This window comes from Gadus chalcogrammus, chromosome 4, assembly GCF_026213295.1.
Source record: "Gadus chalcogrammus isolate NIFS_2021 chromosome 4, NIFS_Gcha_1.0, whole genome shotgun sequence".
Taxonomy (NCBI): domain Eukaryota; kingdom Metazoa; phylum Chordata; class Actinopteri; order Gadiformes; family Gadidae; genus Gadus; species Gadus chalcogrammus.
Genome location: NC_079415.1, coordinates 12,447,273 through 12,461,563, shown reverse-complemented (window position 1 = coordinate 12,461,563; position 14,291 = coordinate 12,447,273). Strand labels below are relative to the sequence as shown.

The 14,291-nt window shown below is 47.0% G+C and overlaps 1 protein-coding gene across 1 annotated transcript; it reads left to right on the top strand.

Annotated features, from left to right (window-relative positions):
- Positions 1 to 71: 71 nt before the first annotated feature.
- si:ch211-282j22.3 (ER degradation-enhancing alpha-mannosidase-like protein 3) lies at positions 72 to 14,213 on the top strand. The gene is made up of 20 exons (XM_056587611.1): positions 72 to 2,218; positions 2,336 to 2,381; positions 3,126 to 3,226; positions 3,558 to 3,597; positions 3,784 to 3,896; positions 4,342 to 4,495; positions 5,083 to 5,217; positions 5,565 to 5,670; positions 5,769 to 5,866; positions 6,378 to 6,503; positions 6,651 to 6,734; positions 7,594 to 7,677; positions 7,873 to 7,997; positions 8,119 to 8,284; positions 9,027 to 9,184; positions 9,506 to 9,623; positions 9,995 to 10,168; positions 10,418 to 10,583; positions 11,585 to 11,776; positions 12,355 to 14,213. The coding sequence occupies exons 1-20, from the start codon at positions 2,064 to 2,066 to the stop codon at positions 12,636 to 12,638; spliced, it is 2,625 nt and encodes an 874-aa protein (XP_056443586.1). The 5' UTR covers positions 72 to 2,063; the 3' UTR covers positions 12,639 to 14,213.
- Positions 14,214 to 14,291: the final 78 nt, after the last annotated feature.

Below are 14,291 nucleotides of genomic sequence, written 5' to 3'. Positions count from 1 at the left end.
CTTCAGCCTGGCTGGAATAGGGAAGAGAACATGGAAGTGAACTGGGAAGAGGAACAGATGCGTGTCCATGTAGGCGTAGGCCTACTCTGAAGGTTATAGACCCGTAGTATTTTGGGGTTTATTAATCAAAGCTTCTTGGATTAAATTGCGTCAATTCATGTCAGTTTTACAAGTAATCTTTCAGGTTTCGAACAATTATATCCAATTATATCGGATGACAATGGATTACATCATGGGCGGGTAGTCAAAATGTAGTCGAAATTAGGCAATACAGAGCACTGACGCCTTCAAACAAGTGGACGCATGATTCACCACGGCTGCCTACCTATATGCATCTACTTGGAGGCAATGTCATCTTTGAGGGAAGGGGACAAGAACCCGAAAGAGCGACAGCAGCGCTAGTGTTAGTAATAATAAGTAGACATATCATGTGACTGTAACCTAATATTTAGATTTATAAGATGGTAACGTCAGCATTGTAATGAATACCAACTTTGTTTGTAAGACTTGAGGTATAGAATATAGTTAGTATACAGTCAAAACTGGTGTAACCAAAGATTTTAAGATGAGGCATAGGAATATAAAAACAGGGGTTGATTTGTACAGTGTAAACTAGAGATTCGTTTTTGTATAATTATGATAAAGTCAACCTGACTTTATTGAAATGGCAATCTGCATCCTCACCGCTAGAGGCTCCTATATCTACACACTTAATGTAGGTAACACCCATGGACCTTTTATAACGGATACATCGCTCTTATAATACTAACTTAATGCAGGCCCTTTAAAGTCAAGCCATGTAGGCATATTTAACACACATGCAACGGTACAGTTACAACTGCTGCTCCTCTGCAACCATCCCTTGGACAACAAACAGAAATCTGTATTAATTTATGATCATAATTCAATCAATATAAATCAACTTTCATAAAAGAATAACAACGATTTTATTGCATTGCATGTCCATGTCAATTCTAACTTCTCCTTTCAACTCGAATCAAAATGTGCGTAAAGACCATTAAAAGTAATTCTGATATCTTCGTTAAATATATTGACGATAGAGAGAAGTCTGGTCTGCTAGTTCCTGAAATAACTTTTGTCAACGCTTGGGCATAACGACCAATCATAGCAGATGATTCCTCATTATATGTTTATTCTAATAATAGAGAGAGGATCCTTAATTGTCACGTTATACCGGTCTGCTGCAACGTTATATCCGGACTCATACTTCCCACAAGCGCCCCGCCCTCTCTCTCGCCATAAACGCGAGATGAGAACGAAGCTACTATCCACCTATCACAACGCTTATCACAATCGATGACGTCTGACTGTGTTTTTCGGAGACTCCCAGGAAGTGGGTCAAGGCTAATCGTTGGCGAGAGAAGGAGCCTGACAGTTCTGTGACAGCGCGACACACGACAGCCAGCCAGAGATCCCGGGCTCCAGCTACGTGTCAGCGAAGGTCTGGGTCATGTATCTCCCAGGCGGCTGTAACGGAGAGGATTCGGGCTTTACGCCCCGTTCCATTGGGTCAGATAGCGACCGGAGTCCACCGAAGCTAGCCTTGATGTTACACTACGGACCCACTCTGTCTCTTTGTTGATTGGCTAGCGTTAGCCCCCCGGCTCAAGTATTGTTTAAGCCGCTGGTTTGGTACAGGCATGTTATGTTCCCAGTATCGGTAACACAAGTAACGGTAGTCAATTATAGAAGCCAGCTGTTTTTCCCTTGGCTTTGTGACTTTTACTAACGTTGACACTTGGCAGGTCATGCTCTACAGGGCACCTCACTAGCGAATGGATTAAATTGTATACCTTTGGAGTATCGGCATTATGAGGTTAAGTACAGTTGAATGCGTCTACAGGGTGAACACATGACCCCACCGCCTGGAAGTTAACCTATAGAAGTAAGCAAGCTTACACCCATCACACCATTCGTACCTCAGAGCATGAAGTCCATTCTGGAGGGGGTGCATTCTGCTCGATTGTAGTGTTGTAGTGTTTGTGTGGACGCTTGGCTAGAATAGGGTGGGTGTCCGTTGACACTAAACAGCCTGACCATAAATGAAGCAAGTAGGTCATTGCTGGACGGCAGCGGGTCGAGGCTACCCTCTGGTCCCCGGAACGATGCTCAAGACTCTACTTCTCACACTTCTTTGTGGATGGGCGAGTTGTCACGAGAGCCAACACATGACACCAGAGGAGAAGTCTGTTATCAGGTAGATGACATGAGTGTTTGGCTTTCTACCATATATGTTATCAAGCCACACATTGTCAACTTATATTGTTCCCTCTCTTATTATTTGAACATTTGTTTTTTACTTGTGTTCTTCCAGGGATCAGGTTGTTGAGATGTTTGACCATGCTTACGGAAGCTACATGGTAAGGAAGTTTAACTTTGAATGAATTTAATATGTTTTGGATGGGCCATGTGCATGTTGAATCATACATTTGAACACATTTGTAGTAGCTAATGGGTGTTGCTAGCCAGCAAGACTAGTTTTGGCTGTCATGACATAAGAAGTCAGATCTTACCTGATGGTTGTTCCTGGTCCCAGCAGTGAGTTACTTAAAAAATGGGAGAGCAGAAGAACAGCCAAATATTCTTTCACATCTGCTCCCATTTGTAGAATGATTAATGTTGGCTTGTGCCTGCAATTGTCAATTGAGTAATAATAATTAAGAATATATATTTCCCTGTTAACTAGCTAAGGTCCACTGGTTTAAAGTCAAATTCGGGCCTCTGTCCTCAACTTTTTATATTATTATTCAGTAACACTAATGAAATCATCAGTTATTACAAGACATGTTTTGATAAGACCCACTGCCGTGTTTGATAGTCTCGATTGGGTCCATTGAGTGGATTTAATGACCACGGATGTTGTTTTATTTTGTCATAAAATAGAGCTTGGCTTTAAAGCCAATGGAAACGGTAACATTTTAATAATTTAGTTAATCGTTTTTACGTGTGTCCCCCTGACATTACAAACACAGACACAATCCCCTTTTTAACGATCCTCTTTCTGAATACAGAAGCAAAAACTTTTTGCAGCGGATGTTAAGGCTTGGTCCATTCACATCAAATGAGGAACACGGCTGAATCATTATCTCTCTGTGCTGCTCCAGAAATACGCCTACCCAGCTGATGAGCTGATGCCCTTGAGTTGTCGTGGAAGAGTCCGCGGTCTGGAACCCAACCGAGGAGACATAGACGACTCCCTGGGGAAGTAAGTTCAGGCTGTTAGTCGTGTCACTGTGACCGGCTTAGACACCACAGCTAAAGGGACAGCTACAGTTCAACAAGGTCTACATTGTTTCCAAGGGAAATCCATACGCAAGAACATCTCGACCACAGATAAGATAAGGCCCAAGATCAGATGGGCCGTCCCTGTTTGTTCGTTAGTGTATCTCACTGTCCTCAGACTCAGCCCTCTCATAGTACACTATCGTTCACAATGACATCGTCGAGATTTGATAGTCGCTTGAATTACGATTTATCTTCTTCTGATGTTTTTCCTTGGTCTGTAGTCTCTACTAATTTTTCCTTTTGTATTGTAGGTTCTCTCTGACGCTGATCGACACCCTCGATACCTTGGTGGTGAGTTAGTTATCTACTTTACTTTTTTAAGAGGTAGTATCTGTACGCTGGCGTCTTGTGAAGTGTGTACAGCAGAATCATTTGACTACCGGTCAGATGGTTTTATATTAGGCTTGCATGCCTTAATCAAATGCAAACCTAAAGTGTGTGTGACGTGTGTGTGTGTGTGTGTGTGTGTGTTCACAGGTATTGAACAAGCTAGATGAATTCGAAGAGGGGGTGAGAAAGACTTTGAAGGACGTGCGGCTGGACAATGATGTTGTGGTCTCTGTGTTTGAGACCAACATCAGAGTGCTGGGGTATGTAATATCCGACGAAAACACTTGAATGTGTCTAAAAATCCCCAATGTTTATTCCATTAATATCTCTAATCAAATAAGCATGTTGACTTTGACTTGCAATAAAAAAAGATGCAAATAACATATTTATATAACTATAAAGCTATACCAATATAAGCAGAACCAGAAGATCAGGCTACAGACTAGCACTAAATTGTCAATAGATAACTAGGAGGTGGATCACGATGTCCGCGGCTACAGTCGGTGAGGAAGTTCCTTCACACTTACTAAGTTGTAAAAGAACAACCATGTCCACAGCCTCCCTGTAGGCATCCTTGAGCAAAACGCCTAAGACCCTACCCTCACTAATCTGTGATCGGAGCCCGCTGCACGACGCACGCCGTGGATCGAAAGCGTCTACTAAACTGAATTGCATGGTGTGTGTCCTCCTGGGTGCCGGTTCCAGGGGGCTCCTGGGGGCCCACGTGATGGCCGACATGCTGCGGCAGCGGGGCGACAGGATGCAGTGGTACCAGGACGAGCTGCTCCACATGGCAAAGGAGCTGGGCCACAGGCTGCTGCCTGCCTTCAACACCACCAGTGGCCTTCCCTACCCCCGGGTAATACACCGTCACTCGCGGTCGGAGGAGGGGCTTTCTCGCATTGTATTGCGTAGGCAAAGGTTGTTGCCGATTTTCAAATATACTCCATTGCCCCCTTCAGTCCTGAGCTCGAAGGCCACGGCCGAGTTGGGACGGATGCAATATGTTGTCGGAGTGTTTTTATGATTGCTTTGTCCTCAATATGAATATGACAATATGATTATTCTGTTTCTTTATTTCGTTGTCGCACTACAAATTTACTTTTGGACTTAAGACGCCAGATTTGTCAACATTTAATCAAATAGAATAAAACAAAAGTCCTGGAATAATAAATGATTCTAGATTTGGCTAAAAAGAGCAACGAGGCACACAACCACAGTGTGAGTGGGCTGCCATCTAAAAGTCTAAATCCATCAGCAACAATGAGCACATTTTGGGGTTGTTCGTCTGATGGAGAACTACAGTTTTGTTATCTCATTGTGAGCAGGCACAATCCATTCCCTCGCTCAAAAAGTAATTTTGAATCCAAAGTCAAACGGCCATAGCATGACTAATCTTTACGTAAACCATCTTGTGTGTCATAACACTAAACTCTCTGCGTCCAGGTGAACCTTAAGCACGGCGTGGTCAGCCCCCTGTCCCGCACCGGGACCGAGTCGGACACCTGCACCGCCTGCGCCGGCACCATGATCCTGGAGTTCGCCGCCCTCAGCAGGCTCTCCGGGGAAACGGTGTTTGAGGTTTGTGGTCGCCTCGGCGACGCAGTCCCCGCCCATGTGGCCAAAGTATAAAGAACGGGGCTTTGACGGCCAGGGATTATCGTGGGCTTACCCCAACGCCGAGGTGGGCGGTGACACTCGTAGTTAACATTAAGCACCTGTGTGGGAGGAAGACGGGAAGAATGGGTCGCTGTATCTCATTGGTCGCTTCTGATGTCTGTTATTATTTTGATTATACTTCTGCTCATCCCGATGAAGCATGTGTTCCAATGAAGCAACACATGCTTTTTGACGTAATGCGGATCACAATGAAAACATCAGTTGGTGGTCGGCGTCATCTTCCACCCGTGCGTTACCGTCTCTCACAGGAACACGCGAGGAAGGCTCTGGACGTCCTTTGGGAGAAGAGGCAGAGAGGCAGTGACCTGGTCGGGACCGTCATCAACATACACAGCGGAGACTGGGTCCGCAGAGGTGAGGCTCACAGAACACATGTGAACATGTGCTCGACTTGGTAGCAAATGTTATTCCGATGTAACTAATGATCACTTTCTCGCCCTTTGTGTTTGCAGACAGTGGAGTTGGTGCTGGTATCGACTCCTACTACGAGTACCTGATGAAGGCCTACATCCTGCTGGGAGACAGTGTGTTCCTGGAAAGGTTCAATATTGTAAGTCCATGTTTTACTGTTAAATATGGCTCTCTTTCTACTGTCTCTTGGCCTGTTATGGTTTGATAAAGCGATGAATAACGTCCCACAGTGGTTTTGCTATCTTTTGGCAGGGGTTAGGGAAGTCTGGTGGAAAAGCCAACCTAAAACTTGATTTACATATCTGGATTTACAGCCCTTGTTTTATAGCCCTGGTCTAATAGTCCTGACTGGTTTTGAATAAAAAGTTTGCAGAGGGGCCTGCACTTATACTTCTACGTCACATTCACATGTACACCAGTATTGCGTTTTCTGGCCCTAAATGTATGTTGACCCACAAGCCAGTTCATATTTGTAAGACCGAGTCTGCTCCATTTAAATTGCTGTGTACTCGACACAGATCTTCTTGGAGCTTGCCATAAATGCTGGACGCAGAAGTGTAATTCGGTCGTAACCCCTACCTTCTCCCCAATGTCTTTAATAAGAGGTTGTTTTTCTTAAGCTAATGCTCTCCTTCGCTCCTTCGCTGCAGCATTACAGCGCCATCATGAAGTACATCAGCCAGCCCCCCCTGCTGCTCAACGTGCACATGCACAACCCCACCGTGAGCGTGCGCAGCTGGATGGACTCCCTCCTGGCCTTCTTCCCCGGCCTGCAGGTCAGTGCCCGCGGCCTCTCTTATCTGTTGGGTTGCTCCCATCAGCGGTGTAGCGCCACAGCTGGATTACTAGCGCGACTGCAATCACTGCCTTCTGCCATCTTATGGTTGATCAAGCTACAGAGATGAATGCCCTGCACCCCACAGGTTCTGCGAGGAGATCTGAAGCCCGCCATCGAAACACATGAGATGCTCTACCAGGTCACCAAACAGCACAAGTTCCTACCAGAGGTATGGGGTATCCTCGAGCTGATCCTCTAGCCCAGGGGTCGGCAACCCTAGACATGCGTGAACCACTGGCACGGGCAGCATTATCATTGGCACACTTGAAAAATTAAAAAAAAAAATTTTTTTTATTTTTTATAATTATAATTAAAAAGTGTCACAGAACAATACGGCAGCATAATCATTACTACCAATTCTTTTTTGCACTTTATTCTGTTTTGGGCATTTCTTCCCAGTGCAAATATGATTTAATTAGTTACAGAAAGCAGTGTTCTGAATTGGGATCAATTAATAGTTTTTAAACCTATGTTGTGATTAATAGAGAAGAAAATATTTAAAATATTGTCGGAAGTGGCCTGTATTCATCGCCTTCACATGGTTTTGCAAAGCTGTACATGTCATAAAGATATTGATGTGGATGGTTCCAACATTCTCATCTACTCTTGTTTTTTACATTTCTCACAGTGCAAATATGTTTTTGAATAGGTTTCTGAAAATGGTGTTATATGTAATTATAATTTAAGTAAGCCCATGTTGCAAATATAACAACCAAAAAAACATTTAAATTGTTGATGCATGATTGTGGACTATATGGAAATAGTACAATTCCAGGTCTTCTGGAAATGTTTTTGGTTGCTGTGTCATAATTCAGCTTAATTTTGAATATATTTTTTTGCTTAAGGCACACTCATTAACGAGGAAATGTCAAACTGGCAATGCATGTTGAAAAGGTTGCTGACCCCTTGCTCTAGCCTCTCCTAAAGCCTCTTCTCAACACTTGCAAACAAAGAATGGATAACAACTGGCAATTATATAATGGAGCTTAGACTGAACAGCTTTAACAAATTTTGCCATTTTGATGCAGGCTTTTACCACAGAGTTCAGAGTTCACTGGGGCCAACATCCACTGAGGCCAGAGTTTGCAGAGAGCACCTACTACCTCTATAAGGTAAGCGCATATTCATCATATTGGTTACACGGGTATATATGAATTAAACCTTGATAACAGTCTCTGTAAAAGCGTGACATACATCAGATTACTATAGGAACCAGCTGTTCATAACTAGTCTTATGAGGGCGCTACCTCCCAGAACCTCTGAGGGGCCGTGTTCGGTTTGATGAGGCTGCATGTTGCCCTCCACAGGCCACAGGGGACCCCTACTACCTCAGAGTGGGCCAGTCCATCGTGGAGAAGCTCAACGCCTATGCCAGGGTGCCTTGCGGCTTCGCTGCCGTGCAAGACGTCCGCACAGGGACCCACGAAGACCGGTAATGACTGGCTCATGACTCATTTCTTGGATGCTATGGTTTGACGGATCCAAAACGACTCAGAGTTAAACGGCTACTTTAGTATTACTGGGATGCATGCTAACGCGTGGCTCGCCCGCAGCATGGACTCCTTCTTCCTGGCCGAGATGTTCAAGTACCTGTACCTGCTGTTCTCGGAGAAGAGCCAGCTGCCCTTCGACATCGACGACTACATCTTCACCACCGAGGCCCACCTGCTGCCCGTCTCGCTGTCCACCACCGTGGCACCCTGCCGGGCCAACGCCACCGTGAGGACGCACGCACACACACACACACACACACACACACACACACACACACACACACACACACACACACACACACACACACACACACACACACACACACACACACACACACACACACACACACACACACACACACACACAGAGGCACACATGCACATGCTGACTCACTCACTCTCTCACTCACTCTCTAACTCACTCTCTAACTCTCTAACTCACTCACTCACTCACTCACTCACTCACTCACTCACTCACTCACTCACTCACTCACTCACTCACTCACTCACTCACTCACTCACTCACTCACTCACTCACTCACTCACTCACTCACTCTCTAACTCACTCACTCACTCACTCTCTAACTCACTCACTCTCTAACTCACTCACTCACTCTCTAACTCACTCACTCTCTAACTCACTCACTCACTCACTCTCATTCAACGCTAGATTGAAATGTTTTGTGTATGGGGAGGTCTTTCTGCTTATTTTAATTTATAAAAACATATTAAATAGATATCAAAATAGATTAATATATTTGGGGGTGAGTGCTTCTGCCTGAAAGACAACCTCTTGAGATTTGCTTAGTTTAACCCCATTAAGCAATTCAGTGCTCATGTACTCAACACATTAAGGGTCCCCCCAGTAGAACACAACAACTGACTCGGAAACCCAACCGCCTGTGAGCTTGACTTCCCCAAGCACCTCTTCCCTTCTTTCTAAAAGTGTGTCTTGTCTGTTGCCGTAGGACGCGCCCCCGGTGGTCCACGAGGAGGACCCCTTCACCTACTCCTGCCCCAGCGTCCAGACCCTCTTCCCCAACAACCCGTCCTTCGCCAAGACCATCCGCGACGGCTACAAGTACCTCACCGGGGTCGGGCGCCCCTTCAACTCCATACCCGTCAGGTGTGTGTCTACCCAGGCACAGTGGCCAAGGGGTTCCGCTAGTCATGCGGTTGTGGGAGTTGTAGTTCTTTTTGGTGTTTATGTGTTAGTTGTGGTCACAGGGGCGGTTGAATGGTTACAGCTGGTCGTGTGTACGTGTGTGTGTGTGTGTGTGTGTGTGTGTGTGTGTGTGTGTGTGTGTGTGGGAGTTGTCGTTCTTTGCAGGGTTAACGTGTGTATTGTTGTCACAGGGGCGGGCGGAGGGTTACAGCTTGTCGTGTGTGTGTGGGAGTGGTATTTCTTTGAGGTGTTAAGTTGTGTGTGTGCGTGTGGTTGCCACAGGGAGATCGAGCTGCCCCTCCACGATGACGGCATGGAGCCGGTTGAGTTCCTGAAGAGCATGGGCATCTCCCTGACCCCCATGAATGAGGCCGCCCTCGGGGAGGCCCGGGGCCTGAAGGTAGGCCTGGCTCGGACCTCTGTGGGGTTACACTGCAGACATGGTGAGGGATGGTGAGGAGAGGGCTCGCCAATGTAATAATATCAGAGACCCCAGAAAACGGTAAACAAAGCCGATTCACACGTCTACTTCTTTTTCAAAGGAAGTGAAATGTTTCCCGTAAATCTGCAATGTAGGTGAATAAATTATATTGAAATGTAAAATTTTATAATATAGTGTCCCTGCTTTGTATCACCATACACGTTACATTGCATTTAATACAGGGAGCGACGCCGTTTGGAATTCCCAAATATATTGAAGTGCGTTGTTGAGTAATATATTGAAGTGCCTCTGTTGAGTTGACGATGAAGTCGTCCTACCTCTGGCTGCAGGAGCACAAAGGGGTGTACCGGGTGAAGCTGGTGGCCCAGCTGAGCCAGGCTGTGGAGGAGGAGGAGGTGGTGCCCCACATCGTGCAGCTCATCTCCCCTCCCTTCCTCGGGAGGACGGTCCTGACCGCCGGGCCCGCCAAGTTTGGGATGGACCTCACCAAGCAAGAGCACGGCGTCAGTACATCGGATCAGACATTAAACGCAATTTGATCAAATTAGTCTTCCAGGCTTTTCACAGTAAAAGCCCAAAGCCGATTAGAGTTTGGAGGTGTTGATCGGTTTTATGAAATTGATTTAATACAAGCCTTTTTTTTTTATATTGATTTAGTAATTTTTTTTTTTTTTGCATTTGATCATCACTTTATCGTTCTTTGGATGCAACCTCTTTTCCACTCATCCTCCGGACATTCACTCGCTCACCAGGTGAAGGGCAGCATCATGAAGGCGTCGCCCTACACGGCGTGTGGGCCAATAGAAAACGCAGACCAACTGAGGGGCCACATAGCACTGGCGCTCCGCGGGGACTGCATGTTCGCCGGGAAGGCCCGCAGGCTACAGGAGGCTGGGGCCACGGGGGTCATCTTCATCGGTGAGTAGCACACCGTCATAGTCTTCTTCATAGGTGTGTAGGCCTGCACCGGTACTTTAATTTGTTGTAAAACAAAAACACAATGTGGCTTAAAGCGACGTTCCACACAATAACAAAGGAGAAAACAGATTGCTGTGTTTAGGAACGGGAGTGATAAAGAGCTGTTGTAAGCTGAAGTGTGCATGGTGCAACTGTGAACTGCCCTTACTAGGCTTTTGTCGGGATAAAAAACCCCTAACCTGTCCCTTACCCAAAAGCGGTCAGCAAAATAAAGAATATGTTGGCATTTTTGCACTTGTAAATAGTTAATCGCGTTTGTAGCCTACACTCAGACGCGATTCATTCTTGCATGCGGGTGTCTTCATCCAAAAAAAATTAAAACATTCTGGAATATGCAAATTATTCGAAAGAGGTCTAGACTCCGTGCGCAGCCCCGCCTTTTCCAGTGAACCGAGACAGCCCGCGGCCGATGACGCGGGCTTTACACAGGAAACTTGAGATAAGACGGTGTAATCGCCGGGCGTGCCAAGCCTCGACCGACCCGGCTTGGCAGTGTAGAAAGGCCTTATGCTGGAGAGAGGGCAGTAGTGCGCACCTAAAAAAAAGCAGCCAACCACCCTTAAAACAACAACACAACACAGACACACACACACCACGGCAGGTGCTGACTACACGCAGGCAGGCAAGCAGGCAGGCAGGCAGGCAGGCGGGCGGGGGGGCGGGCGGGCGGGCGGGCGGGCGTAGCCGTGCGTGTGTCGGCTCATTAGCATCTGTACCGTGGCGGCCCGTACCGTAGCAGCACACCTCTCCCAAGTGGCCAAGTTGGCCTGGCCTGGCCACACTCACACTGGCAGATTTGAGCTCGATTAGGTGTGAAAACGGCCACGGTCACGGCCAGATGGGCTAGTGTGAGTGCACCCTAAGTCTCACTAAGGCATCTTCCTTTATCTTCCCCGACGCAAAGCACAAACGTTAAACACCCGCCCCGCTCTCCTCCCCAGACCACCGGGACGGCAGCAACATCGAGGACTCCCCTCTGTTCCAGATGGTGGGCGACGGGGACTCCACGGCCGACCTCACCCTGCCCCTGGTGTTCCTGTTCAGCCGCGAGGGGGCGCTGCTCACCACCGCCCTGGAGGAGCACCACAACGTGGACGTGCTGCTGCTGCCCAAGGAGCGGCAGCTGGGGCACGGTGAGGGCCGACCGCTCACCATGACTCCGAACCACGATGCAAAACCCCCACGGTTACGCTCACACGACGAGGAACCTCGACGCTCTACGTTTACGTTCACACGACTTAAGCCAGGACTGCGTCGAGAGGAATCCTAGGAGGGTTCTTCTCGACGCAGTCCTGCCTTAAGTCGTGTGAGCGTAAACGTAGCGGTCGGTCCCCCACGCCACCCTCCACCTCGCTGGCTCCCCTGGGCTCATCCGGACCCCAGGATGGAGGATGTGTAAACCGGTTGATTTGCACAGATGGCGGGAATTGTATCGGGCAGAGCAGGTGCTCAGGAGCCAGCACGTCAGAGCTCTTTAGTTAGTGCGAGTTAGTGCGACGTTGATGTGACGATGGCTGGTTAAACCTTAGCCTCAGTCAGCCCCAGAGTCTAATCAGTCCGACTCGGGCCAGGTGAGGCTGCTTCAACCAGCCGTCTACCCCAAACACACGCTCCACAGTGAACGCTGCTGTACATTGCTATCGGTGGCGTTGTTTGATGTACTTGAGATGCAGGACACGGAGGTCATGGTAATATACCCTCTGCTCCCCAGATAAGCCTGAGAAGCCCCTGGGGGTGAACATCAAGTTCCGGCTGGCGGGGGAAGGGGAGGCGGCGGAGGGCCCAACCCTGGAGTTCGTCCTGGAGAAGGGAGAGATGCTGCTGGAAGAGGAGGAGGATGAGGAGGAGGAGCAGGGGGAGGAAGAGCAGCCTCTGGAGGAGGAGGGGCAGCTGGTAGGAGACGCAGAGTCGCAAAGAAACTGTGAAAAGGCGTCGGGCGCCGACGATGAAGACACGGCGTTGTGCGACTCGCCGGCGGGTTCTGAACAGCCTTGACCCCCCCCCTAGCTGGATATTCTGGGATGTCTTCTCCTCCTCGGACTGGCCGGGCCTGGGCCCCCTAACCCGACACCGGCCCCTCCCAGGTATCAGGACGGCATGGCCCTCCCTGCCATAGACGTAGCCATGCAATGGGGTGGGGGCAGGGGTCGGGGGGGGGGGGGAGTCAAACTAAAAACCAGTTGGTCTGCTAGTTAGTTGTCCGGTTGTACCCAGGCCCCTTAATTGCCTGTGAGTGGTGGATGCTTGACGGGGCGTAACTAGTTAATTCAATGTTATATGCATACAGCTGGTGGAAGAAATGGACGCACTAGACCGTAAAGCCCTAAGATAGGCCATCAAACTTTCTATATGGTCCTGATGATGAGGATGATGATGATGAGGATGATAAGTACCTTACTCTAGAGAACATAATCACCACAAGTTGTATTTAGTTGTTTTTTTTATGCAATGCAAGTGTATGGTTTAGATTGCACCTTTTGTGACTCTTGGAACTTTAATTATGATAGTCAGGAAGGAGCTGGCTAGGGCCCCCCCCCATCCAGCGGTCGGCCATGATTGTGTGGAACAATCTTCTCTTCAGGAGCATTACTGTTTCATTTCTAGAGACGGCATATGTGGCCCGTTGTTAGAATCGGTCCAAACCTGCTCATTAATATGTCAATTATGAAGGGTAAAATGGGGCCAATTTGGAAACACTTGTATTAGTTTATTTTATACCGTCTGACAAACTTCAGGGAATTTCAAGTGTGTGTGTGTGTGTGTGTGTGTGTGTGTGTGTGTGTGTGTGTGTGTGTGTGTGTGTGTGTGTGTGTGTGTGTGTGTGTGTGTGTGTGTGTGTGTGTGTGTGTGTGTGTGTGTGTGTGTGTTTTTTTGTGAATGATTACTGTAACCGCTAACCATGATCATGTCCAATGTTAAAAATGGGTTATAGTTAATGTCTCAGACTCATGGTTCTTCACCTTCACCGTCCGGACATTGTTTCACCCATGTTGAAACACAAACACATTCACAAAAACCTCCAAATGGAAATCCTTACAAAGGGCATTATTACAAAAACATCCATTCATTTCTATTTTCCCTAAATGCAAGAAACAAGGATTATATTGTTCATTTGACTGTCCTTTTCCTATTCTCACTTCATCCCCAACACAGTTCACTGCAAGTTCTTTGTGTGAGATGCATTTGACTGAGTTAGGTGTTGTGTGACCATTATGCAGACAGTGTTTGGTGCCACAATTTGGCTTCTCTTCAGTGGACCTTTTCAAAGTGCTGCTGCTCATTTCAAGTCTTAGCATACTCTCAATTTAGGAGTCTTGTTATATTGTGTACGCTTGCATTGCCAACTTGTATACCTCAAGACTGAGTCAGTGGTCCAGCACCATTACTGTTAACAAGATACAATTTTTTCTTTTGCTTTTTCTTTTTGGTTTTATTTTGTGTTGGTGAAGTGGAAAAGTGCCAAATGAATGCATGTTCTATTTCATTCTCATATCATTCTCCTGAAATCTGACTTATTTATTTTCTGATGTACCACTGATTAAGCCTTGTCAATAAATTTCAAATAACAATCTAAAAATAATTTGATCTTGAAATATTTAATCTCAACGACATAGTACATGTATTGCTTTTCCTACCGTAAAGTTTTTT